General features: G+C 45.0%; 1 protein-coding gene across 1 annotated transcript; it reads right to left on the bottom strand.

Moving 5' to 3' along the window:
• Window positions 1–175: 175 nt before the first annotated feature.
• On the bottom strand, window positions 176–27,771 carry LOC146648894 (phospholipid phosphatase-related protein type 5-like). The gene is made up of 6 exons (XM_085388501.1): window positions 27,568–27,771; window positions 26,320–26,452; window positions 25,798–26,048; window positions 25,525–25,701; window positions 18,561–18,686; window positions 176–1,419 (listed from the first exon to the last, which is right to left on the bottom strand). The coding sequence occupies exons 1-6, from the start codon at window positions 27,769–27,771 to the stop codon at window positions 1,390–1,392; spliced, it is 921 nt and encodes a 306-aa protein (XP_085244627.1). The 3' UTR covers window positions 176–1,389.
• Window positions 27,772–27,986: the final 215 nt, after the last annotated feature.

The following is a 27,986-nucleotide window of genomic DNA, read 5'->3' as shown; positions in this document are numbered from 1 at the left end:
TGAAAGCAACATGCATATTTATTCTCTTTATTATATAGTTTTGGCACAAATAACATTTACAAGTAATATTACATTTGCAGTATTACAACATGGATATATAATTAAATCAAACATATACATTTCTTATATATTTTGTTTTGTACACCCACAGTAGATGTGCTTGGTGTGAGGTCTCGCAGCAAGCTATCAAATACGGTGCATTTCTCGGCTTTTAAAAGAACCCTATACATCGCCAGGTGTTTCATCAGATTCGAGGTGTTACCTCCTTTGACAGTATCACAGTATCAGCTTAAAGCACTTGTTGCTGCTGAGTTTGCATCTTTTGCTGTGAAGTACAGCCAGACTTTGATTGGTTCACCTTGGGCATTTTTAATCTGTAGCTCTGCTCTAAAAGAACGTACGTACCTGGGCCCGCCTACTATCCTCGGAAATGTAAAATGATTGGCTAGAATCCAAAGTGTATGACATCTCAGGAAAAAAAAGCACCGAAATAAAGCACCAAAATGTGCGCTGCTTTTCGGTCCAGTTACTACCGTTTATGTCAGAACTGGTACCATAATGGCACCAGATACCGGTACCCATCCCTAGTTATTATTAACCTCTATCTCTCTTCCACAGCATGTCTTTATCCTGTCTTCCTTCTCTCACCCCAACCGGTCGCAGCAGATGGCCCCGCCCCTCCCTGAGCCTGGTTCTGCTGGAAGTTTCTTCCTGTTAAAAGGGAGTTTTTCATTCCCACTGTCGCCAAGTGCTTGGTCAAGGGGGTCATTTGATTGTTGGGATTTCTCTCTATTATTGTGGCAACTGTTGTGATTTGGTGCTATATAAATAAAATGGAAAACTGAAATGAACTGAATTCAGATTTCCAAAGACTCCTACATAACACAGACAATATCGTGGAAACCATGACAACCAATGATCCTGTCTTAAACTAGTTATTATTTATCCCTTTATCCCTCTTTATAACCTCATATATCAGATATCATGCAATCTTACTGACTTATATATGACATTAACACGTGTTACATGTATTCACATCAAATTTACATTGAATACACATATCAAATACTTTTACCCATAAAGAAAACAAATCATATATTAATTAAAATGGCTGCTACAATATCCACAGTGACATTTCTTAAGTTGACAGTACATTTACAGTAAACATTTTTTTAAACTGTGCGTGCCACATTTGACCCTGGGAGAACAACACTACAGTGCAAAATAAAAGTGGCAATGATAGATTAATTCTTAAATGACAGAAAATGTTGCTGATGTAATGAGACGCAAATGAGACTGATGTAAAAAACAAAGGTCCATGAACTACACAGAATTGGTGACGTCAATCTCCCCCTTGATGTGGTTGGGTGAGGGGGTGGTCCTTCATAGTCATGTGACTTCTGTGATGGACCCTGGGCTCTACAGAAACAGTAAAGAAAAGCAACAATTCAGTCAGGGCTACTATAGCCACAAGAAGATTGTGTTTTGATACACAGGTGGGTTGTAAAGTCAACAATTGTGAGCAATTGGATAGCAGCTGATCTTGACTTTGTGGCCTGCCTATACTAATATTACTAATAATAGTAATAATACATTTTATTTAAAAGCACCTTTCAAGACACCCAAAGACACTTAACAATAAAATAAAACACATAGTAGGACAATGACAAAACAAAGAACAGTACAAAACAAGATCAAATGGACAATAAGTTCACAGTGAATATATGCAGACTTGAACAGATTTAAACTTGGGGATAGAAGAAGAAGATCGAAGTGAGCGGGCAGAAGAGGTAGTACTTAACAGGTCAGAGAGGTAACGAGGAGCAAGGTTATGAGGGGCCTTGAAGGTGAGCAGAAGAAGCTTGTACACTATTTGGAACTTCACAGGGAGCCAGTGAAGTTCCTGGAGAACAGGGGTGATGTGCTGGTAGGAGGGGTTCTGGTAATAATGCGGGCAACGGAGTTTTGAACCAGTTGAAGCTTGGATGAATTTTGGGGGGAAACTACGTAAGAGATGTTACAGTAGTCAAGGCGGGAGATAATGAGACTATGAACAAGAATGGATGCAGACTGGGTGGAAAGAGAAGGACGAAATAGGTTAATGCTGCATAGATGGAAATAGGATATCACTGATGTGAGATTTAAAGGATAGTGAACTGTCTGGGATGACACCAAGGCTCTTAACCTGAGGTGAAGGGAAAACTGTGGAGTTATTGATAGTGAGAGTGAAATGGTTCGCCTTCAGTAGGTTGGATTTAGTGCCAGTAAGGAGGATTTCAGTTTTATCCTCATTGAGCTTAAGCTGAACCAGGATTTTAATTGGGATAAGCATTCTGTAAGAGAAGAAGGTGGGAGGGAGGAATCAGGCCTGCAGGAGAGATATAACTGAGTGTCATCAGCAAAACAGTGAGAGTGAAGATCAAATTTATGGAAAATGGTACCAAGAGGGAGGATGTATGTTATGAAGAGAAGATGGCCTAAGACTGAACTATGGGGTACACCAGAGGTGACTGGGAATAGAGTGGAATGAGTAACTTTAAGAAAAGCAGTTTCTGTACTGTGACATGAGCGAAAGCCAGTTTGAAACCTCTCGTAGATGTTATTATTAACCAGGTGTGAATGAAGTTGAGCTCCGACTATTCTTTCAAGTATTTTAGAGATGAAGGGTAGATTAGAAATTGGACGGAGGTTGTTAAAGTTGTTAGGATCCAAGGAAGGTTTTTTCAGTATAGGAGTGACTGAAGCTATCTTGAATAAGGAGGGAACGATACCGGTGGTGAGTAATGAGTGAATGATAGCAGAGATGAGTGGGAGTAAGGAAGAGAGGCAGGATATCACAAGCCCTGTAGGTATAGGGTCAAGATAACATGATGGCTTTGATTTACATATAAACTCAGATATATGATGAAGATGAAAAGTGGAAAACGGCTCAAAATAGAGAAAAGGTTCTGGAGAGGGGAAAAACAGAATCGAGGAGTTACAGGTTTCAGAAGAATAGAAGTGTGGGGGTAAAGCATCAGAGGGTTTAAGAAGTTTGTCAAGAAGTGAAAACAGAATCCTGTTGTTACCCTCATAAGAACTGATAATACCAGAGTAGAAGCTTTGTTTGGCCTGGTTGATGGAGTCTTTATACTGGAGTACATGGCATGTATAGATTTCTTCATCAACAGTTAAACCAGATTTCTTATATCTATGCTCTAGCTGCACAGCTTTGGCCTTCAGAGCTCGGAGGTCAAAGGTAAACCAGGGAGCAGAGGAAGCGAAGGAAACAGAGTGAGTTTTTACAGGAGCCAGAGAATCAAGGACAATGACTAAACAATTATTAAAATATAACACCAAATCATCAGGAGTAGAATAGAAGTCTGGAATCTGAATATTATCCAAACTGGCAGTGAGAATGTGCATATCAATGTTCTTGATGTTGTGGAGTGAGATGAGATAGGTTGGCTTGGTTAAAGAGCAGCAGAGAGGGAGGTTAAATGAAAGGAGGAAGTGGTCAGTTATGGGAAGCAGAAAGATTAGAGGGAGTAAGACCAGAACAGCAGATCAAGTCCAAGGTGTCTCCTTTGGAGTGAGTGGGAAAGTCAATAAACTGAATTCGAAGTCCTCAAGACAGGAGGAAAAGTCTCTGGTGAGCAGAAGGTTATTATTATTTATATGGGGCGATCGTGGCTCAAGAGTTGGGAGTTCACCTTGTAATCGGAAGGTTGCCGGTTCGAGCCCCGGCTTGGACAGTCTCGGTCGTTGTGTCCTTGGGCGAGACACTTCACCCGTTGCCTACTGGTGGTAGTCAGAGGGCCCGGTGGCGCCAGTGTCCGGCAGCCTCGCCTCTGGCCCCAGGGTGGCTGTGGCTACAATGTAGCTGCCATCACCAGTGTGTGAATGGGTGGATGACTGGATATGTAAAGCGCTTTGGGGTCCTTAGGGACTAGTAAAGCGCTATATAAATACAGGCCATTTACCATATGAATGTTGAAATCTCCCATCAAACTAACATGTGGGGAGACAGATGAAAGGTGGGTAAGTAAGTTAGCAAAACCACTGAGGAAAACAGAATTAGGCTTGGGGGGCGGAGCGACAAGCAGGTAAGCTAATGCTACACTAATACTATCTGGAGTCAACTGAATCTTACAATTTACTTCAGTTCATCAAGTCAGACACAGGCTCTATCATTGAGAGGAGGCACGTAAAGGCAGACTCTAAAGGCTCAGGAGGTGGTGGATTGGCCGGAGCCAACCACATGCAAACAGCTGAAAATCTTCTTGGGGTTTGCAAACTTGTATCGTTGGTCAAGAACATTAGTGAGAGTCTCACTTCCCTCAAGGTCCCATTCCACTCCAAAGCACAGCAAGTGTTTGACTGTGTGAAGTGACTGTTTGCATCTGTGCCAGTTCTCATCCAGTCTGACAAATCCAAACAATTCATTGTGGAAGTTAATGCCATGGACTCTGGGGTAGGAGCAGGGTGCCACCAGGGATATGGGACCCGTGGCAAAAGCAAAAGCAAAATAAAAAAAACCCCAATGACTTTGGGCCCCAACGCATGCCAATCCTAAAAATATAACACTGTGCAGACATGGATCAATGTTATTTAGTTTTTAATATTGATTGGTATCTTCACATCAAACACAATATATCCATTAACGTTTTGAATGGAATTGTGGAATGTAAAAAATTTTTTTTAAGGTTACAGATTTTTATTTATAATACTCTGTTTGCATTGACAACATAATAATATTTTAGTATTTTAAGTAAGCATTAGCAAAGATAAATTAAATAATCCTTTGGCTGTCAATTTTCAGGCAAAGTGTAGCCGACTGATATATATCTCTGTCATGAGATATTGTGGATCTCAAATCAGTTTCACTTAAAGCTCTCGCACACTCCAAAATATTTGCAGAGCAAAGCACACTTCTCCAATATAATAATCCAACATAATGATAATGTATTATTACCAAATAAATAGTGCAGAATAAAAATTAATTTAACCATGGGGCCTTTTTGACATAAAAGAACTCACCCCATTCTTTTGATATCAGTGGACTTTGTTCATTGTCTGAAGTGTGGGTATGGGGAGATGGGAGTGGGACAGCTAGCCTGAGCCTTGACTGGTTTGGCCAGACACCATGTCGACAGACGCAGGAAAAAGTGATTTAGTATAAATATGTACAAAGGGTTTGCCTGCATTGATTAAATATTGACTAAAATATAGAAAATATGAAACATGACGCTGGATGCTCCCTCCTGGAGTCCATCCGGCCCCCCAGCTGTATTGTTGGCATAGTGACCTGAGGCATTTTGGGACTGGACAGACCAGCAGACTGACTGTGATAATGGGGGAGGACCACTCAAAAGACTTTATGTTCCTACAGCAGCAAGATTCCAGGTAATCCACTGTGCACACACAGCAAATTTAACTTCACCCAGGACAGAATCTCCTTTCTCCACAGGATGTTCTGGTGGCTTCACTACAGGGTAGGCCATTTATATGAATACACCGTAATAACATGGGAATGGTTGGTGATATTATTAAAGTCCTGTTTGTGGCACATTAGTATATGTGAGGGGGCAAACTCCTCAAGATGGGTGGTGACCATGGTGGCCATTTAGAAGTCGGCCATCTTGGATACAACTTTTGTTTTTTCAATAGGAAGAGGGCCATGTGACACATCAAACTTATTGGTAATGTCACAAGAAAAACAATGGTGTGCTTGGTTTCAACGTAACTTTATTCTTTTATCTCTGTGCTCCTAGCGCAGGTTTTGTAGTGCATGACACAAGCCAACATTTGTTTGAATATTCACATTTGTTTATGTTAAGTACCTTCCTACCTGCCTTTATCTGTACCCTTAACAAGTCTGACAGTAAATCTTGCCCTAATGATTCCGGGTAAGTCTCAATTTCTTTCCATGGTGTTTTTATCGCTCGCTCTAAAAGCAATGAAGCCACCATAGAGTTGTATGTTAACCAGAGATGGGCAGCAGATTTATCAGTCAGCTTAAACCTAAACTTCTGGTCTCAGGTATGCTTAAAAACCTTTAAATTGATTTAAAAATCCCAGTCTGCAATTAATACAGTACAAAATACTACATAGAGTGCACTATACAGGTCATCGGATGTTCAAGATGGGCTTTACATCTTCCAACAACTGCTCACACTGTCAAGACAATACACCAGACAATTACATCCACGCTCTTTGGTTCTGTCCACCAGTGCAGAAGTTTTGGCGCGAGATATGTGAAGACTTATCAAAGTGTCTGAAATGTAAAATTCCAACCTCCCCTTTAGTATGCTTGTTGGGAAAATTGGATGAGGTCACTACAGAAACTAATACAGTCCACATGGTTTTTACTGCCCTATGCATCGCCAAGAAAACAGTCCTCATGAACTGGAAAAATAAAAATAATCTTAATTCTAGCCAATATAGAAACCTTCTAATAGATCACATTAGTCTCGATATAGCCTCTGCCACCACATTAGATCAATCCCTCTGGGCTCCTTTGATCGGCTCCATCACCTAGTGGGGGTAGGGGGTCGTGGTTTGGTCCCGCCTTAGCTACTGTGGTTGATATGGAGTTGGGACGGGCTTAGGGCGGCTGGAGGACCCCTAGAGATGTTATCCCTGGAGGGCTTACCCCGGGGGTTGCGTTCATAACCTGGTTAGTGGCTCTGGTCGCTCTCAGAGGTTGTTCTCCTCGTGGCTGCGTGCAGCGGGGCTGGAGGATGGTCTGTACTGGTGGATGTAGGTTACTGGCCTGGTGGCCTCGCTGCCCCTGAGTGGATCCGGGGCAGGCGTGGGGGTTTGGGGTTCGGGGGTGCCTCGCCTCCGTGCTAGGGCTCTGGCTGGGCCTTGGGGGCTTCGGTCCTCGTCGGTGTGTCACCGAGGTTGTGGGCGGGTGGGTGCACAAGGGCTCAGCCCTGGCGCAGGGGGCCTCTTGTGCATCGGCCTAACTGGGGGGCTCTTCAACTGGCGGGGAGGTTGTTCCATCCTTGCAGGAGTCCACTCTGCAGGTGGGGGAGAGACATAGGAGAGGTGGAGAATAAACTTAACCTGGGTGTCTGTTGTCTTGTGTAGTCTGGGAGACGATTGAATGTTGGGGTGGGTACAGTTTCCTCTGCGGTGGGGTAGGGTGGGCTGCCCCGGGTCCTGTGGGGCTTGGCAGTGCTACCGTAGGCCCCGGTCTGGATGGACCTGGGCTCCCTTGCCTTGGTGGGTACCAGAGGACGGGGGTGCCTACTGGGGTCAGCGGGGGAGCTGGCCCTAGGGAGGGGCATCCTCCCCTCCCTCCTTTTCCTCCCCATCCCCGACTACCTCCCTCTTCCCGCTCCACCACACTCACCCACACAGGTAGGGCCTTGGGGTGCGGGTGTGTCACAAGGGTGCAGGGGAGACATTTCCCCCCCCCCTGTCCCCTTCTGGCCACCTGTGCCTCAATTTTATCTCACAACTTAGACATCCACATTACTCACACTCTCATAACACACACATATATATAGGGCCTTGAGGGTGGGCACGTTAACGGCGTCACTCCCAGTGGCTACCTGGCGGGGCCTGGCGCCTGTTGCTCGGTCAGGCCTCCTCCGGGGTGCGGGGGGCCCTCGGGCCTCCGGCCTCTGGGCCTGCGGCTCGGTTCACTCTGGCACAGCTGGCTGCCGGCAGAGCCGGCGGGCACGCCGGTGCAGCCCCCTCTAGCTTCTGCTCGGTGGCTACTGGGTGACGCCTCGTCTGGGGATCCTCAGCCCTTCCCATGAGGGTGGCACGGATGCCCCTCCGGTGGTCCTCCTTGGGCTCTCGCACTCTGAGGCCTCTGGATGTCTGGGGCCTGGATCTCCTCCATGCCTGCTTCATGCCCTGGGGGGCGGGGCTATGGCTCTCTACATCCTCTTGCAGACCATTACATGTGGAAACCATTTGAATACAAGCACGCTGATCCACACAGGTATGCACACGGGTGTTCACTGTTCGTAGACTTAAATTACACCTTTCTTGCTTCTACTTCAAAGCACATTGTGCGCTGTCTGTCCTGCGTGCTGCACAACAACATTGAATATTTAGTATTTACTGCTGTTTACACTTAGCTAGATTAATGCGATGGTGTTGTGTTTAGTATGTTGCTTTGGTTTTTTTTTTTTTTTTTTTGCTTGTTTTCTATTCTTCTTCTCTCAACAGGTGATCCAGGAGATTTTTTTTCTCCCCCCCTTTCTCACTGTCCCTCTCCCCTTCTGTTTTTCTTTTCCTTCCTCTTTCTCTCTCCCTTTCCTATCCCTCACTCATGTCTGTCCCGTCTGTAACATCTGAAAATAAAATATAATAAATAATAAAAACAAAGGTCGATCAAATGGACCAATACGGCAAGGCCATGATGATCCATTTGGCAAAATAAATCCATTGGGTATCCTTGTTGGTCTTCAGACAACAATTCTGACGGCTAAAGAACCAAATGGGACAGGCAAAAAAACAAAACAAAAAAAAAAACAGAGATGGGCAGTAACGCGTTTCGAGTAACCAGTAAAGTAAGGGATTACTATTGCAAAAAAGGTAATTAGATTACTGTTACTTTCCAGTTAGTATGCTGCGTTACTGCGTTACTAAAACCGTGATTTTTTTGCAAGAGTGTCTCGTGACAGTGACGTAAGCGAGTGTGATGTTCGTGGCAACAGCTGTGTGCAGATCAACAATGGATAATATAACAAGTGTGGCAGAGAGTGTGAGCGTGCAGCGTTTAAAGCATGGAAGTACTGACCTTACTTTGAGTTTGATTCTGTAAAAAGTGACAAAATCATTAGCGTCCGCTGTTCACTGTGTGGGAAGAAAATTTCTTTTTACAGCGAAACAAACCCCTAAACGTCCGAGCAAGCACCGACAGTGCGCTGCCACGGGAATGTGAAATTCACAGAGAAACTGCCGTATCCTTCCACTGACCGCTGCGGCTCACCTGCACCAGGGCAAATATCCGCCTGCCCCACTCCTGCTTTACAGGTGAAAATAGAGCAACAGGACCGCTAGTCTTTGATTTTATTTATTTTCTGCTGTGTTTTACGTGCATCTATTTGAAAGACTGAGTGTAAACACAAAAAAACAATTTTATTTTATGTGCTGGAATGTGCAGAAAATAGGTTTAAATGCTAAACAAATTTCTTCCAGTCAGAGAATGTTGCATATAATTTAATGTTTGCTTGATGCATAAAGTTAAAAGATTAAAATTAATAAAACAAGTTTTAAAAAGAGACTTTTTCATTTGATTACATTTTGTATGATGGATTATGTAGAAAAAGTAGAATTGGGCTAAAAGATCTATTGCTTTAGTACCTATTCAGGGGATAAATCATGTTTTAAAAAGTAACTAAGTAACTAAAGACTTTTGAAAATAAGTAATCAGTAAAGTAACGGGATTACTTTTTTGGGAAGTAATCAGTAATTAGTTACTGATTACTTTTTTCAAGTAACTTGACAGACACTGATGTTAACTTCAGCATCTGTAGTCTGGTGCAAAAAGTTTGGTCCTTACTGACTCTACTTCCACGTATTCAAGTCACTGAACTGGACCTCTCCATCTTGTTTGTGACGTTAGTGCCTTTTTTAGTCTTTTTAATAGTATTATGTCATAAGTAATATATCCTCCTGGGTGGTCTCCCCCAGTCTCCCTCAGCATGCTGTTGACTCTCTGCCGGAGGTGTGAGTTGAAGATCTCACGGACTGGGGCCTCTGCCAGGCAATCCAAGTGCACCCTCACTATACATTTAGGTGTACCAGGTCTTTCCAGTGTCCTCCCCCGTCACCTGATTCAACTCACCACCAGATGGTGATCAGTTGACAGCTCAGCCCCTCTCTTTACCCGGTTGTCCAGAACATATGGCCACAGGTTTGGTGATATGATTATAAAATCGATCATCAACCTGTGGCCTAGGGTGTCCTGATGCTACATGCACTTATGGACACTCTTATGTTCGAACATAGAGTTAGTTATGGCCAAACTGTGGTTTGCACAGAAGCCCAACAACATATCACCACTCGGGTTCAGATCCAGGAGGCCGTTCCCCCGAATCATACCCCTCCAGGTCTCACTGTCGTGGCCCACATGAGCATTGGAGTCCCCAGGCGGGGCACTCTCCAGCACCCCGCCCAGGGACTCCAAGAAGGCTGGGTACTCTGAACCGTCACTCGGATGACAGTCAGGACCCGTTCCCCGACCCAAAGGCACAGGGACCAAACCCTCTCGTTCACTGGGAGAAACCCAGACACACAGGGAGCAAGCCGAGGGGATACTAGGATACCCACCCTAGCCCGCCGCCTCTCACCAGGGGCAACTCCAGACTAGAGATGGCACGATACCACTTTTTTATGTCCGATACCGATACGAATATGAATCCGATATAGTGTGTTTTCTAATCAATAAAACTGTTTTTTTAATATCTTGCTGCATTTTGTATAAGTTCATACTCAAGTTTAAATAAACAACAACATTAAAGCTATTCTGTTAGACCTGTATGTAAAAAAAAATACACTGCACCCAAAATATTTCACAGTTCAGCAATACTGATCAATCTAATGAACTTAAACCTGCTCCATTCTTCCTATTCTGGTATTTTAAAGAGTACTTAGGTTGCTTAATATTTCTGCTAACTAATAGGGTTGCAAACTCCCAGCAAAAAAATAAAATAAATAAAATAGGGAACCACCACCCACCCTCCACCTCATGATGCTTAATCGACGTAATCAACTTTAATTTGATGCAGTGTGAAAAAAAATGCACCAAAATTAATTATTTTTCAAGAATAATTAAATAGATTCAACATCTTTCTTCTACAGAACTGCAGACTGCACAGATGGTACCTTCCCAAAGGAAAAAGTAGTATAGCTTACTGGGGTATATTAGACTTAACAGTTACTATATACAGTAATGGACTTCTATATACTTTACATCAGATTAAAACTTTGGGTGTAAGATTCAGACAATTATTTATTAAAAGCTAGACATTTTAAATGAGAATAAGAAAGAAAAGTATGTCTTTGTGCCCCCTTTTCCCTGTTTGTGTTTCCCCCTTTGTGAGTGTGGACGCTTCGTCTCTTTGCTCTTTAAATGCTTTGCTTCTTGTATTGATTTTTATTGATTTTTATGCTGACTTTTTTCCCTTTTTTCCGTATGAGCTTACCTGCGATAGCTTCTGGACACTTATAGATCATTAGGACCAAAGTGTTCTTAACAGAAACAGCAACATTTTTCCAGAGCTGTGGGACTCTTCCCTGAGGTTGGGAAGAGTCCCACAGCTCTGGAAAACCTCCTGTGTTGTACCAGTGCCAAAGACTTCACGCCCCAAGGACCTCAACAGCTACAGGCCGGTGGCTCTGACATCCCACCTGATGAAGACCCTGGAGCGGTTGGTCCTGGCTCAGCTTCGGCGCCTAATAAGCTCATCACTGGACCCACTTCAGTTTGCCTACCAGCCTGGCATTGGAGCGGATGATGCCGTCATTCACCTCCTACATCGTTCCCTCGCTCACCTGGAGACCGCTGGAAGCACTGTGAGAATCATGTTCTTTGATTTCTCCAGTGCCTTCAACACTATTCTTCCCTCGGTTCTGAAGGACAAGCTGGAGAACTCTGGAGTGGACCATCACCTCACTACCTGGATTTTGGACTACCTCACCGACCGACCACAGTATGTGAGGACTCAGGGCTGTGTGTCGGACAGGGTCGTCTGCAGTACGGGGGCCCCACAGGGAACGGTTCTGGCTCCGTTCCTCTTCACCATCTACACTGCAGACTTCTCCCACAATTCCACCCAGTGCTTCCTGCAGAAGTTCTCTGATGACTCTGCAATAGTCGGCCTCATCACTGATGGGGACGACAAGGAGTACAGAGGACTGACTCAAGACTTTGTGGACTGGTGCCAGCTGAACTACCTCCAGATCAACGCCAGTAAAACCAAGGAGCTGGTGGTAGACTTCCGCAGGCACAAGCATTCTCCACTGCAACCACTGAACATCCAGGGTATGGACATTGAGGCTGTGGACAGCTACAGGTACCTTGGTGTTCATCTGAACAACAGACTGGACTGGACTCATAACTCAGACGCCCTCTACAGGAAAGGGCAGAGCAGGTTGTACCTGCTGCGGAGACTCAGGTCGTTTGGGGTGGAGGGCCCACTCCTGAAGACCTTCTATGACTCTGTGGTGGCTTCTGCTATCTTTTATGGTGTGGTCTGCTGGGGCGGCAGCATCTCTGCTGGGGACAGGAAGAGACTGAACAGGGTGATCCGAAGGGCCAGCTCTGTTCTAGGATGCCCTCTGGACCCAGTAGAGGTGGTGAGTGACAGGAGAATGGCGGCTAAGCTGTCATCCCTGTTGGACAACGTCTCCCACCCCATGCAGCAGACTGTGACAGCACTGAGCAGCTCCTTCAGTGGGAGACTGCGGCACCCACGGTGTGGGACGGAGAGATTTCGCAGGTCTTTCCTCCCCACTGCTGTCAGACTCCACAACAAAGACTTTAACTGAACAAACACACACATCCACACATGTGCAATAACACTAAGTGCAATAATCTTTTCTGGCATCGTTGTATTTTTACTCAGTTGTATATAGCATTCGTATTCTATTTTTATCTTATTGTATATTTTTATTCTATTTTATTCTACTGTATATAGTATATTATTTTATTCTATTCTGTACAGCTGTGTACTGTATTTATTCTTATTGTATTCTAATTTTTGCGTCATAACTTTTGCACTGTCCACTTCCTGCTGTGACAAAACAAATTTCCCACGTGTGGGACTAATAAAGGTTATCTTATCTTATCTTTATAGTTACCTTATCCTCAGCGCTCCGTGTGTCTGTGGCCTAAACACAGCTGATTACAGCGTCTGGGCACCGAGCAGCCTCAATAGCCTGGAATGGTGCTAACCGCTAGGCTAACTAGCAACAAGATGCCTTCCCTCTCCACAGATGACTACCACAGCCTCCTGCAGAAGATTGCAGTACTGGAGACAAAAATTCATCGCTTAGAAGTAAACGTGGAGGTAAATGGACTGTGTGGAAATGAAACAACCTTGCCTTTGATTCAAAACAATGGCGATGAGCAAGCTAGTACACAGCTAAGGAGCACAGATAACATGACCAAGAAAGTAGACTTTGTGCACTATTATAAATCCTCAAGCGATAATCCCCCCTTGGACTGTCTTGGTGCAAAACCAAGACATAAATCATGTCTCCTGGAAGGGGGAGGACGTATCACAGGCAGGGCACAGCGAGCTGAAATCTCTGAAACCGACTGGCCTTCACTTCCTACGAGACAGAGAAGCTCTTCTACCCCTGTATACGAGAGTGTGAGCAGGAGAGGAGGAGGGGTTGCTATTGTTAAATTCTTCACAGAAAAAATCCAAAAGATTAGACAAGCAATTGGTACATCAACAGCAGATCCAGACTATGTACTGTGTCCACCAAAAAACTGTTTAAACACCATGAAACAGTTTCACCCTATTAACAGCAAAGACCTGGAGGACATCTTAGGTCAACTGAACTCCTCCTCTTGCTGTTTAGATGTCCTGCCAACAAGTTTGTTCAAAAAGGTCTCAAAGACTTTGGAGTCAGACCTGTTACAGATCGTCAACTTTTCTTTAATGTCAGGTGTGTTTCCGGAACCACTAAAAACTGCTGTAATAAAACCTATACTGAAAAAGGACAATCTTGACAAGACACAAATGAACAACTACAGGCCGATCTCAAATCTCCCATTTTTAAGTAAGATCATTGAAAAAGCAGTTTCTCAACAGCTCAGTTACTTCTTAAAACAGAATAACTGCTATGATGCCTTCCAGTCAGGTTTTAGACAGAACCACAGCACTGAAACCGCTCTGACCAAAGTGTTCAATGACATATGTCTGAATACAGACCATGGAAAAATGTCAGTCTTAGTTTTACTGGATCTCAGTGCAGCATTTGATACAGTTGACCACAACATATTACTCAAACGACTGGAGAACTGGGCAGGTCTTTCAGGAACTGTACTAAACTGGTTCAAAACATACTTAGAAAACAGGAAATACTTTGTATCAATAGGTAACTTCACATCTGAGCAGACAAGTATCACATGTGGAGTTCCCCAAGGTTCCATCTTAGGACCCCCTCTGTTTAACATCTACATGCTCCCACTGGCACAGATTATAAAGAACAACAAAATAAACTACCACAGCTATGCAGATGACACACAAATATATATCACAGTGTCACCAGGAGACCAAGGCCCTGTACAGGCTCTTGGTAAATGCATTGAGGAAATTAATGACTGGTTGTGCCACAATTTTCTCCAGCTAAACAAAAACAAAACTGAGGTAATAGTCTTTGGCGCCAAAGAAAAACGATTACAGGTCACCAGAGAACTTCAATCTATACATCTAAAAACCACAAACCAGGCGAGAAATTTGGGTGTAGTGATGGATGCAGACCTAAACTTAGAAAAACACATTAAGACAATAACAAAATCAGCTTACTATCACCTCAAGAATATTTCAAGGATAAAAGATCTGATGTCTCAACAGGACCTGGAAAAACTAGTCCATGCATTCATCTTTAGTAGGCTTGATTACTGTAACAGCATCTTTACAGGTCTACCTAAAAAAATCAGTCAGACAACTACAGCTCATTCAGAACTCTGCTGCTCGAGTCCTCACTAAGACCAAAAAAGTGGACCACATCAGTCCAGCTCTGAGGTCTTTACACTGGCTGCCTGTCCGTCAGAGGATAGACTTTAAAGTCCTGATGCTGGTCTATAAAGCTCTGAATGGTTTAGGACCAAAATACATCAGTGACCTCCTGACCCAGTATGAACCTTCCAGATCCCTCAGGTCATCTGGATCCGGTCTTTTATCAGTTCCCAGAGTCAGAACCAGACACGGAGAAGCTGCATTCAGCTTTTATGCTCCTTATATCTGGAACAAACTCCCAGAAAGCCTCAGATCAGCTGAAACACTCAGTTTATTTAAATCCAGGTTGAAGACTCACCTGTTCTCAGCTGCATTTGAATAAAGCACCAAATCCACACTTTTAAGCTTAAATTTCAAAACTAACATTTTAACTACTGATTTTATCTATTGTTCTGCTTTTATCTGTTTTGATTTTATATACTGTTTTGTTTGTTTGTTTGTTTGTTTGTTTGTTAATTTGTTTGTTTGTTTGTTTGCTTGTTTTAATCAATTTTAAATCATGCTTTTTATTTGTTTTTATTTCTAATGTCTCTGTAAAGCACTTTGAATCACCTTGTTGTTGAATTGCGCTATACAAATAAACTTGCCTTGCCTTGTTCATGCCCTATCGGCCCCCCTGGCTAAACTTTGCTAGATCCGCCCCTGCACAGTTACCAGCCGTCAGCTACGTAGAAAAAGATCAGCTTAACGCTGGAATGCTTTACAAACATTCAGAGATGAACTTACACACGTGTTTTACTTCTCTCTGGGATAACTTTGTCGGAGATGAAATGCTGGTTTGGTAGCGAGGCTACAAATACACACAGGCGCTCTATCACGTGACGCATACTGCTCTACGGTTATGAGCCGAGTTATGCCGTGTCACAAGTTTTGTGAGGTGCTTTTTTGATATTTAATGGATTGGATTACATTTTTTTATTTCTCTCCGATATCCGATCCAGTAATTTACGTCAGTATCGGACCCATACCAATACGTAATATCGGATCGGTCCATCTCTACTCCAGACTGAGACAGAGTCCAGCGCCTCTCCAGGTGACTGGTTCCAGAGCCCAAGCCGTGCGTTGAGGTGAGCCCGACTATATCTAACCGGTACCTCTCAACCTCACGCACTAAATCAGGCTCCTTCCCCACCAGAGAGGTGACATCCCATGTCCAGACTGCTAGTCTTGGTAGCCGGGGATTGGTTCGCAAGGGCTGCTGCCCAGCACACAATGCACCTGACCCCTACGGTGCCTTCTATGGGAGGTGGGCCTGCAAGAGGATGGGCCCATGTCCCTTATTTGGGCTGTGCCCAGCCGGGCACCCATGGACTAAGGCCCGGCCACCAGATGCTCTCCCTCGGGCACCCTCCCCGGGCAGGGTGAACTGTTCCCTTGGTGTTCTACTCATAGGCATCTTCTGAATCACTCTTTGTCTGGTCCCTCAGCCAAGACCATTTTGCCATGGGAGACCCTACCAGGAGGCCCTACCAGGGGGCAGAAGCCCCCAGACAACATACCCCTGGGATCCTTGGGACACACAAACACAAACCCCTCCACCACGATAAGGTAGCAATTTGCGGAAGGGAGAAAATTGTCGGGTGGTGGAAGGTATAAGTTGAGGATGTCCTTAATCCCACTGGCACATCTTCCGTGGAGGAAGCAGAGTCTGGGGATGAGGGGGATGACCCTCCAATCCCTGGGCACAAGGTCACTGAGGCAGTTAAACAACTCCTTGGTGGCAGAGCCCCTGGGGTCGATGAGGTCCGCCCTGAGTTCCTGAAAGCTCTGGATGTTGTAGGGATGTTGTGGTTGGCACGCCTCTACAGTATTGCGTGGAGATCAGGGGTGGTACCTCTGGATTGGCAGACCGGGGTGGTGGTTCCCATCTTTAAGAAAGGTGACCGGAGGGTGTGTTCCAACTATAGGGGGGCACACACCTCAGCCTCCCTGGGAAAGTTTGTGCCAGGGTGCTGGAAAGGAGAGTCCATCCGTTAGTCGAACCTCAGATACAGGAAGAACAATGCAGTTTTTGTCCTGGTCGCGGAACACTGGACCAGCTCTTTATCCTCTCAAGGATACTTGAGGGTGCATGGGAGTTTGCCCAACCAGTCTACATGTGTTTTGTGGACTTGGAGAAGGCATTTGACCGTGTCCCTCAGAGTGTCCTATGGGAGGTGCTCCGGGAGTATGGAGTGTTTGGCCCATTGCTACGGGCCATTCAGTCCTTATACAACCATTGCAAGAGCTTGGTATTCGTAGCCGGCAATAAGTCGGACTTGTTCCTGAAGGGTGATGGACTCCGCCAGGGCTGCCTTTTGTCACAGATTCTGTTCGTAATTTTTATGGACAGAATATCTAGGCGCAGCCAAGTGGCGGAAGGCTTTTACCTGGGTAGTCTCAGAATCTCATCGCTGCTTTTCACAGATGATGTGGTTCTGTTGGGTTCATTGCGTGATGGCCTCCAGCTTGCACTGGAACGGTTTGCAGCCGAGTGTGAAGCGGTGGGAATGAGAATCAGCACCTCCAAATCTGAGGCCATGGTCCTCAGCCAGAATGGTAAATGGACTGATTCTTACATAGCGCTTTTCTACTCTCCCGGAGTACTCAAAGCGCTCTATACAACATGTCACATTCACCCAGTCACACCCATTCTCACAAGCACTTTCGCTCTACTTAGTGCTGTCTAACTACATTCACACACATTCATACTCCAATGGATGCATCGGAGAGCAACTTGGGGTTAGTATCTTGCCCAAGGATACATGACATGCAGACTGGAGGAGCCAGGGATCGAACCACCAACCTTCTGATCAGTAGGTGACCTGCTCTACTTCCTCAGCTACAGCCACCCCAAAAAAAGCCCACGCTGGATCAGGGACGAGTTCCTGGTCCAAGTGGAGGAGTTTAAGTATCTCGGGGTCTTGTTCATGAGTGACAGGAGAAGGGAGCGGGAGATCAACAGATGGATTGGTGCTGCGGCTGCAGTGATGCGGACGCTTTACCGGTCCGTTGTGGTGAAGAGAGAGCTGAGTGTAAAATTTCAATCTCAATTTACCGGTCGATCTACGTCCCTACCCTCACCTATGGTCACGAGCTGTGAGTAGTGACTGAAAGAACGAGATCGCGGATACAAGCGGCAGAAATGAGCTTCCTCTGATGGGTGGCTTGCCCTGTCCCTTAGAGATAGTGTGGGAAGTTCAGCCATCCGGGAGGGGCTCAGAGTAGAGCTGCTGCTCCTCCACATTGAAAGGAGCCAGTTGAGGTGGATCGGGCATCTGACAAGGATGCCCCCTGGGATGCCTAGGTGTGGTGTTCCTGGCATGTTCCAGCGGGAGGGGGCCCAAGGGCAGGTCAAGGACACGCTGGCGAGATTATATCTCTCGGCTGGCCTGGGAACGCCTTGGTGTTCCACCGGAAAAGCTGGAGGAGATGGCTGGGGAAAGGGAGGGGTGGGCTTCTCTGCTTATGCCCCCGTGACCCAGCCCCGGATAAGCAGAAGAAGATGGATCGATGAATGGATGGATGGACGTTTGTGCTTCTGTTCTGGTTAATCAAATTCTACAGTTTTTTTTAGGTTTTCACTTTGGATTACTTAAAACACATATAACACTAAGTGTCAATTTATGAATGCAGTTTGATAACCAAGCTTGCTAGCATTAGCTGATGGCTTTGTACTCCACCTTCCAAATATGGCCGCTTCTGGCTCTAAAAAGCAACATGATGCCCAAAAATAAATAAATAAATAAATAAATACAATGTTAAGATTCAAATATAGGAGTATCGAAGGTAACAGGTAACGCCACTGTTGCTATCTATCCATGTTTTCAACCACTAGCCCTAACAGCATGGTATAAAGTGCAGTCCTTTATACCTTACCTTATCACTGGTCTCCATATTGTGATTGACTTCAGGGGAAACCTCATCGGTATTAGCCGTGCCTGAGTCTGAGGGACTCTGGGGAATCACAGGTCTCTTTTTGAAATACTGAACCACAAAAACAACCTAGGAAGAGATAGAAGAAAAGTTGAATACATTTGATCATTCAAAATTATTCCTTTCACACGGATCAACCATTTGGATTGCAAGTACTTCCCTGTTACTGCAGGGAAATAGAGCTCTATTATTTTTGTTTACATTGTTTCTGTGACCCAGATCTTTGTCCCCACTAAGACTGTTGTTCACGAAGTGGAAAAAATTAATTCATGTTCATCCATGCAAGCACAGCTTGTGTGTGTGAGAGTATCTTGCAGCAGTTTAGTCCATTAGATCGGTTTTCTATTAAGGAAAGAGTCTAAATATGTTTGACCAAGTTACACAATGATGTGCAGAAGTAAGGTGCTGAACTTACTCTTGGAAAGATGAATTATTTTGAAAAGCTGCTTGAAAGTGTGCTTTAAATTGTACCGTTTTTTCTGACTTTGAATAAATGACTAAAATTTCAGTAAAACTTGCCCTCCATCCAGCACCTGTACCTCTGAAGAACCAGGAAACAGGCAGGGATAATCATCACAGACCCCTCACACCCTGGACACAGACTCTTTGACCTGCTACCCTCTGGCAGATGGTATAGAAGCCTGCAGACTGGGACCAACCAACACAGGAACAGTTTCTTTCCCCTCGCCATCTCCCTCCTAAACAGTTGAACTGTCACACTGCTCCCACTCCTAGACTGCAACTGCACCTTATGTACATTCTGTGATTGATATATTGATATATCTATATATAGATATATCTATATATAGATATATCTATATAGATATATAGATATATCTATTTCTTAGGCACCTTATTTGTCGCACCTTTCTGCAACTCCGTTAGTTGGCTAACCTCCCTCCGTGCTACTTTGATCTTGCCCTCTAGCCTCCTTCTCCATGGAGGGTACTGCCCCTTGTCGCTGTTCAACTTGTAGCCAAGCATCTCACTGATCACTGTTGCCGTATTGTAGATCAGCTTGTTAGTGTCGGTAATCGTGGTTGTAGGTATTGCCCGTAGTGCTGCATTAACATCATCTAGCAGACCTTCTGAGGGAACTTCACGTAATCTTGGTAACCGGCTACGGGGGATCCAGGTTTCAAGCTTGGCCATGATCCTATTTTTCAGGTCAGTTCCTCTCGCACTCAACGATCCTTCTCCTATCGCACTTGGGGCTATGTACCCAATCTCGGGTGGGGGTGATGATATCTCCCCCCTGACCTGGCGTCCTGACTCCTCCTTGCCGTAGCATTTGTGTTGTACCTCGTCAATCTCTAGCTGTGAGAGCAGTCCCTTCTTTCGAATGTTGGAACACTGAGCTACTAGTTGTTTCGCCGTCATTGTGGATGTTGGGTATCGAAGAATCCATAGGTCCGTCATCCTATTCATGTAGCCCCTTCCGCCGGGGTTACTTGCATAGTAGCATTCCAACAACGCCCTGTTTTCGTCTCTTGCCCACCGATGCCTTCTTGTTCCAGTAGCCCACTTTTCGTCAGGGTGCCCTGGTTCCTCAACACCTGACGCGGACCTTGTTGTACATACATACGTGTACATACATACGTGTACATACATACATGTACATACACACACATGTATATACACACACATGTATATACACACATGTATATACACACATGTATATACACACATGTATATACACACACACACACACACATATACATACATACATATATATATATATATATTAGGGGTGCAACGATATTCGTATCGATATTGAACCGTTCGATACAGTGCTTTCGGTTCGGTACGCATATGTATCGAACAATACAACATTTGTAATTTATTTTATCAACTTTCCTTCTGACGATGCTGTCTGTGTTGAGCGCTCAGTGAATCTGCGTTCGACTACTCCGCCTAGGCTGCACTGTCGAGCGCAGATCCACTGAGTGCTCAACACAGACAGCATCGTCAGAAGGAAGAGCGCAGGGCAAGCTAGCAAGACAGAAGTTAAGCTCTCCAGATCTGGCGTTTGGAATTATTTTGGTTTTCATGTGACGTATGACCCTGAAGGTAAGCGAGTCATGGACTAAAGTAAAACAGTATGTTGGATGTGCCATGCAATGCTCAATTACATGGGTGGGAGCTAGTGTGTTAGCGCAGTTAGCTCGTTAACGTGTTGGCCGTCTAGCCCCACACACAGGGCGATCGGCGGTAGCTCGTTAACGGAGATTTGCCGTGTTGTGGCGTTAAGGTCATTTCAACGAGATTAACCTGAAAGCACTAGTGGGAACACAACGAATATGACTGCACATTTACGCAGACATCATCCTAGTGCAAAGACCAAAACAACAAGCATGCTACTAACTTTAGCCGAGTCATTTAGACAGCTGTTAGCACATGATTCTCCTTATGCTGCTGAGAATATAGCCCAGAAGAAGCGGATAGTATAGCTTTTATTTTGGAAAGAGACATTTCTCTGTAATAAACTCTCTTTTCCAAAGATGAGTGATTCCTCAATCAGATACAGGGCTCGCAATATCGCTAGCCCGACGTCCTGGAGCTAGCAATTTTTTTCAGTCGGGCTACCAAAATCTATCTCTGCCCTGCCCGTCGGGCAGTGTGTAAAAGCATTTCAGTTCTGCTGAGCCAAATAAGACCGGTCAGGGTGAAGAAGTGACAGCCAAAGAAAAGCTTACCACAAAACGGAGAAGTTATGACAAATCAGACTATAAGGCAAAAAGAAAGTGCAGCTTTATGGTTTCATGGACAAAAGAATTTCTGTGGCTGCAATATGACGAGCTAAATAACCAGGGCTGCACATAAGTGGTCCGCAGGTGCGCATTCGCTGTCAAAATAAAAAACACGCACAAGGGTTAGGGTTAAATTAAAAAACTGTACTTTTGAGTTAAAATATATATTTATAATTTTAATAAATGACAAATTAAAAAGGCATGAACATTTTTTTTGTATCGAAAAAATATCGAACCGTGACACCAAAGTATCGAACCGAACCGTGAATTTTGTGTATCGTTGCACCCCTAATATACACACACATATATATACACACACATATATACACACACACACACACACATATATATACACACACACACATATATATACACACACACACACATATATATACATATATACACATATATATATATATATATATATATATATATATATATATATATATATATATATAAAAAAAAAAAAAACACCCAGCACGCCCCTGCGGGCGGTTTATCCTCCTTCAAGCTCGGGTCCTCTACCAGAGGCCTGGGAGCTTGAGGGTCCTGCGCAGTATCTTAGCTGTTCCCAGGACTGCGCTCTTCTGGACAGAGATCTCCGATGTTATTCCCGGGATCTGCTGGAGCCACTCGCCTAGCTTGGGAGTCACCGCACCTAGTGCTCCGATTACCACGGGGACCACCGTTACCTTCACCCTCCACATCCTCTCGAGCTCTTCTCTGAGCCCTTGGTATTTCTCCAGCTTCTCGTGTTCCTTCTTCCTGATATTGCTGTCATTCGGAACCGCTACATCGATCACTACGGCCGTCTTCTTCTGTTTGTCTACCACCACTATGTCCGGTTGGTTAGCCACCACCATTTTGTCCGTCTGTATCTGGAAGTCCCACAGGATCTTAGCTCGGTCATTCTCCACCACCCTTGGGGGCATCTCCCATTTTGACCTCGGGACTTCTAGGTTATACTCGGCACAGATGTTCCTGTACACTATGCCGGCCACTTGGTTATGGCGTTCCATGTATGCCTTGCCTGCTAGCATCTTGCACCCTGCTGTTATGTGCTGGATTGTCTCTGGGGCATCTTTACACAGCCTGCACCTGGGGTCTTGCCTGGTGTGATAGACCCCAGCCTCTATGGATCTTGTACTCAGAGCTTGTTCTTGTGCTGCCATGATTAGTGCCTCTGTGCTGTCTTTCAGTCCAGCTTTGTCCAGCCACTGGTAGGATTTCTGGATATCAGCCACCTCCTCTATCTGCCGGTGGTACATACCGTGCAGGGGCCTGTCCTTCCATGATGGTTCCTCGTCTCCCTCCTCTTTCTTGGGTTTCTGCTGCCTGAGGTATTCACTGAGCACTCGGTCAGTTGGGGCCATCTTCCCAATGTATTCTTGGATGTTCCTTGTCTCATCCTGGACTGTGGTGCTGACACTCACCAGTCCCCGGCCCCCTTCCTTCCGCTTAGCGTACAGCCTCAGGGTGCTGGACTTGGGGTGAAACCCTCCATGCATGGTCAGGAGCTTTCTTGTCTTTATGTCAGTGGCTTCTATCTCCTCCTTTGGCCAGCCTATTACCCCAGCAGGGTACCTGATCACGGGCAGGGCGTATGTGTTGATGGCCCGGATCTTGTTCTTACCATTCAGCTGACTCCTCAGGACTTGCCTGACCCTCTGCAGGTACTTGGTGGTTGCAGCCTTTCTAGCGGCCTCTTCATGGTTCCCATTTGCCTGCGGGATCCCCAGGTACTTGTAACTGTCCTCTATGTCTGCAATGTTGCCTTCTGGTAGTTCAATCCCCTCAGTTCTGACTACCTTCCCTCTCTTTGTTACCATCCGACTACACTTCTCCAGTCCGAACGACATTCCAATGTCATTGCTGTATAGCCTGGTAGTGTGGATCAGTGAATCGATGTCTCGTTCACTCTTGGCATACAGCTTGATGTCATCCATGTACAGGAGGTGGCTGACAACTGCTCCGTTCCGTAGTCGGTATCCGTAGCCAGTCTTGTTAATGATCTCACTGAGGGGGTTCAGGCCTATGCAGAACAGCAGTGGGGACAGAGCATCTCCTTGGTAGATCCCGCACTTGATGGTAACTTGTGCTATGGGCTTGGAGTTGGCCTCTAGTGTTGTACGCCACATCCCCATTGAGTTCCTGATGAAGGCTCTTAGGGTCCCATTGATCTTGTACAATTCTAGGCATTCCAGTATCCAGCTGTGGGGCATTGAGTCATAGGCCTTCTTGTAATCAATCCAGGCAGTGCACAGGTTGGTCAGTCTGGTCTTGCAGTCTCGGCTGATTGTTCTGTCTACCAGTAGCTGGTGTTTTGCACCTCTGGTATTCTTGCCAATTCCTTTCTGTGTCCCGCTCATGTATTGACCCATGTGCCTGTTCATCTTAGCCGATATGATGCCTGACAGGAGCTTCCATGTAGTACTGAGGCAGGTTATTGGTCGGTAGTTGGAGGGGACCGCTCCCTTCTTGGGGTCCTTGGGGATCAGGACCGTCCGACCTTCGGTTAGCCATTCCGGGTGTCTCTAGCAGCTGGTTCATTTGTGCTGCCAGACGCTCGTGGAGTGCAGTCAGCTTCTTCAGCCAGTAGGCGTGAACCATGTCGGGCCCTGGTGCTGTCCAACTCTTCATACTGGAGACCCTTTCTTGGATATCTGCCACTGTGATGGTTACTGGACCCTGTTCAGGGAGGTCGCTGTGGTCTGCCCTCAGATCCTCTAGCCACTGAGCATTGCCGTTATGGGTTGCATCCTTCTCCCATATGCTCTTCCAGTATTGCTCCGTCTCCAGCCTTGGTGGTGCTGTTCTCTTATTGTTCCCTTGCCACTGAGAGTACACCTTTGCTGGTTCTGTGGAGAACAGCTGGTTTATTCTCCTGCCTTCTATCTCTCTGGTGTACCTCCTCAAGCGGCTGGCCAAGGCTGTGAGTCTTTGCTTGGCAGTTTCCAAGGCCTCAGGTATGGACAGCTTGCTGTATTTCTTAGGCACCTTATTTGTCGCACCTTTCTGCAACTCTGTTAGTTGGCTAACCTCCCTCCGTGCTACTTTGATCTTGCCCTCTAGCCTCCTTCTCCATGGAGGGTACTGCCCCTTGTGGCTGTTCAACTTGTAGCCAAGCATCTCACTGATCACTGCTGCCGTATTGTAGATCAGCTTGTTAGTGTCGGTAATCGTGGTTGTAGGTATTGCCCGTAGTGCTGCATTAACATCATCTAGCAGACCTTCTGAGGGTACTTCACGTAATCTTGGTAACCGGCTACGGGGGATCCAGGTTTCAAGCTTGGCCATGATCCTATTTTTCAGGTCAGTTCCTCTCGCACTCAACGATCCTTCTCCTATCGCACTTGGGGCTATGTACCCAATCTCGGGTGGGGGTGATGATATCTCCCCCCTGACCTGGCGTCCTGACTCCTCCTTGCCGTAGCATTTGTGTTGTACCTCATCAATCTCTAGCTGTGAGAGCAGTCCCTTCTTTCGAATGTTGGAACACTGAGCTACTAGTTGTTTTGCTGTCATTGTGGATGTTGGGTATCGAAGAATCCATAGGTCCCTCATCCTATTCATGTAGCCCCTTCCGCCAGGGTTACTTGCGTAGTAGCATTCCAACAACGCCCTGTTTTCGTCTCTTGCCCACCGATGCCTTCTTGTTCCAGTAGCCCACTTTTCGTCAGGGTGCCCTGGTTCCTCAACACCTGACGCGGACCTTGTTGATCCGGGCGACGTCCGAGCCGGCATGCCTTCATATTTATCTGTCTCGCTCATGTCTGCGGTAGGCTTGCTTAGCATAGGGGGTCTAGCCTTAGGACCCTTACTGGATACAGACGCCCCAGGCAGGAATCGAACTTGCGATCCTCTGTTCCAAAGGCGTGTAGTCTAACCACTACGCTATCCAGCTGTGTGTGTGTGTGTGTGTGTGTATATATATATATATATATATATATATATATATATATATATATATATATATATATATATATATATATATATATATATATATATATGGATATGGGTTTACAAATAAGCAGTCATTTAACTTCAGGTTTGAGCTAGCATAAAATGCTGTGTTTATTGGCATATCTGTTTTTCATAATGACCCACTAATGAAGTCTACACTGATATGAATAAGTCTAATAATAACAGGAACTGACCAGAAAGACAGCAACAGCAGCACCAATGCCTTGTCCTGCTATAACATCACTCCAGTGGTTACGATATTCAGCCACTCTGTTGATGCCTGTTAGCAAAGCCAGACTGACCAATGAGAGGCTGACAAAGGGCCCAGCCAGACGCCCCACTGCAGATCCAACGCAGGACATGATGTACATCTGAAAAGGAAGATTATTTCTCTGACACTTTAACCAAATATTACTTTATTGACATTGGTGAAGACTGTTGGATTATTTAAAGACAGATCTACTCACTGCCAAGTAAACAGCTAAGTAGACACTGAGTGCAGCCTCTTTGCAGGGAAATGTCTTCCTGGCTCTGATGATGTCATCAGGGTCACCAGTACAGCCATCTGACTGGCTCACAAAGAACGCTGTATCCTGGCAGCCGAGAGCAGTGTAATTGGGCTGGCACACAGACAGGAAGTAGGGAGCCAGACTTCCTGTGACCATCTGACCAGTACTAACAAAAATGTCTGTTGTAAACAAACCAAAGACAAAGACACCTACAGAAAGACACACAGGTGATATTTGTATACAACTTAAACCAACATAACTATTGCATAACTCACATAGGCTACATTATAGACGGTTCATTTAAATTCTGTGAAAATGGCCATTTTAAACATAGCTGATCCTAAAACGTTAGAAGAGACACCATAATTGTGTTTAGCTCTACAGTAGCCCAGAACATTATTATAAGGACATTTTAAAAATGTCAGACACGACAACTGGGTTAATCAATGGTGGGAATATTTTGGGCTGGTCTTACATTACCAAGGAAACGGACAGTCCTGCGCACCATGGGGTTAACATAGCAGCAGTCTCCCACGACAACAACCTTCTCCTGCTCATAAAAGTTGTTTGAGTTGTAGTAAAAGAGGAAGATGACTACTTCCACCCCTGAAATCTGAAAAAGAAGAAAAAAAACAGAATGAAAAACAAAATAAATTGAATAAGAAAAAATTGGAGAAAATGTTAGCTGTAGTATACAGTACTGAAAAGTTTGCAGTAATGATGGCGTTGTCATATTCCAGTAATTTGCTGCAATGATGTAGCTTTGATTTTAAAAGTTACTATTAAATCAAATTTTTATTTGTTCACATGTTTTTATGTGATATGTTATTGACATGCAGTAAAACCCATATCATGTATCAGCATTAGCATTTGACATTTTGTTGAGAAAAAAAATATTGAAGGTTCATCCTCTGCTATTTTAGCCACACACTAATTTTGACCCATTGAAGAGAAAACATCAGCAGAGCTAATGCAGAGGTGGGCGGGGCCTACCAAACAGCCACGTACAGCAACCACAAACAGCAGAAAAGACAAACACAGCCACCATGATGTTACCCTCCAGTTTGTGAAATCCCATTATGAAGCCTTATTGCACGTTTCATCTTCACCTTTTTAGTATTTTAAAATTATATGTGATGGGCGTGGTTCTGACTGCAACTCCGTTAACGTCGACTAACAACCCGTCAATCACACAATCAGGAAACATACACTGGATAATCATCCTCTCTGACACTTAAAATAACCACAATTTACAAAACTGACCATAAGCTCATCAGCAAAGTGTTTACAGAGGGTGAATATTAGAGACTGAGCCTGTGCAGGTATGGGAAAGACAATTTCCCAGCTGAACATCAGACTCAGTTTCCCCATGAATATCAGTATGGTGTGGAAGGAGGACAGAGCTTCCAGATAAAGGATACAGGTGGAACAACACCAACACATGGAGAAAGTTTGCACATATCCACTCGAACAGCATGCCTGCCTCACCCTGCCGTGACGGTGGGGGGCTCAGAGATATTGATGACTTTGAGAAGGTGTTGTGGAACTTTGTTCCAGCACTGCTGAAATCACCTGCAGAGACCTGCTGCAATACTTATGTTCAATACTTATTTTACCTGCTGTGAAATGCACAATAATGCATGGTTCCATCCACTGCAGATATCGACTAACTGACAGATACTAACAGTCCTTTAACATGCATGGCTTTCTGTAGCTCTATTGACTTACCAGTACAACAGGTAGTCCGCTCACCACAGAGTACAGTATTATAGGTGGCATGCGGCTGTTCTGCTCAGGTCCAGGATCAGGTTTGGTCAAAGTGGGATCTCTGCAAATGAAGCCCTGCTCTGCTGGACTGAAAGTGTCAGTGAACTCACAGTAGTAAACCAGCATGACTGTAGCAGCGAGTATCACCACCTGGAAGTACAGCATGATGGAGTCAGCATCGGTTACCACATTAGTCCAGTTGAACAGGAAAATCCAGCTTTTTGAGGTCTTTGCTGCTGATGTAATGAAGACAAAGTAGCCATTCAAATTTCAGTCACCATTTTTTTCCAAATCCAGTTTCAAGATTTCTGTTTTTTGTCACTATAATTGGAAATCCAGCCCTCACGGTTTATCACCCAGTTTTGGAACAATAAATGTCG

Source organism: Rhamphochromis longiceps, linkage group LG18 (genome assembly GCF_057381845.1).
Source record: "Rhamphochromis longiceps isolate RC_006_pf linkage group LG18, R_longiceps_female_GT1.1, whole genome shotgun sequence".
Lineage (NCBI taxonomy): Eukaryota > Metazoa > Chordata > Actinopteri > Cichliformes > Cichlidae > Rhamphochromis > Rhamphochromis longiceps.
Note: the sequence above shows the minus strand (reverse complement) of the source record. Positions and strands in the feature narration are given on the sequence as shown.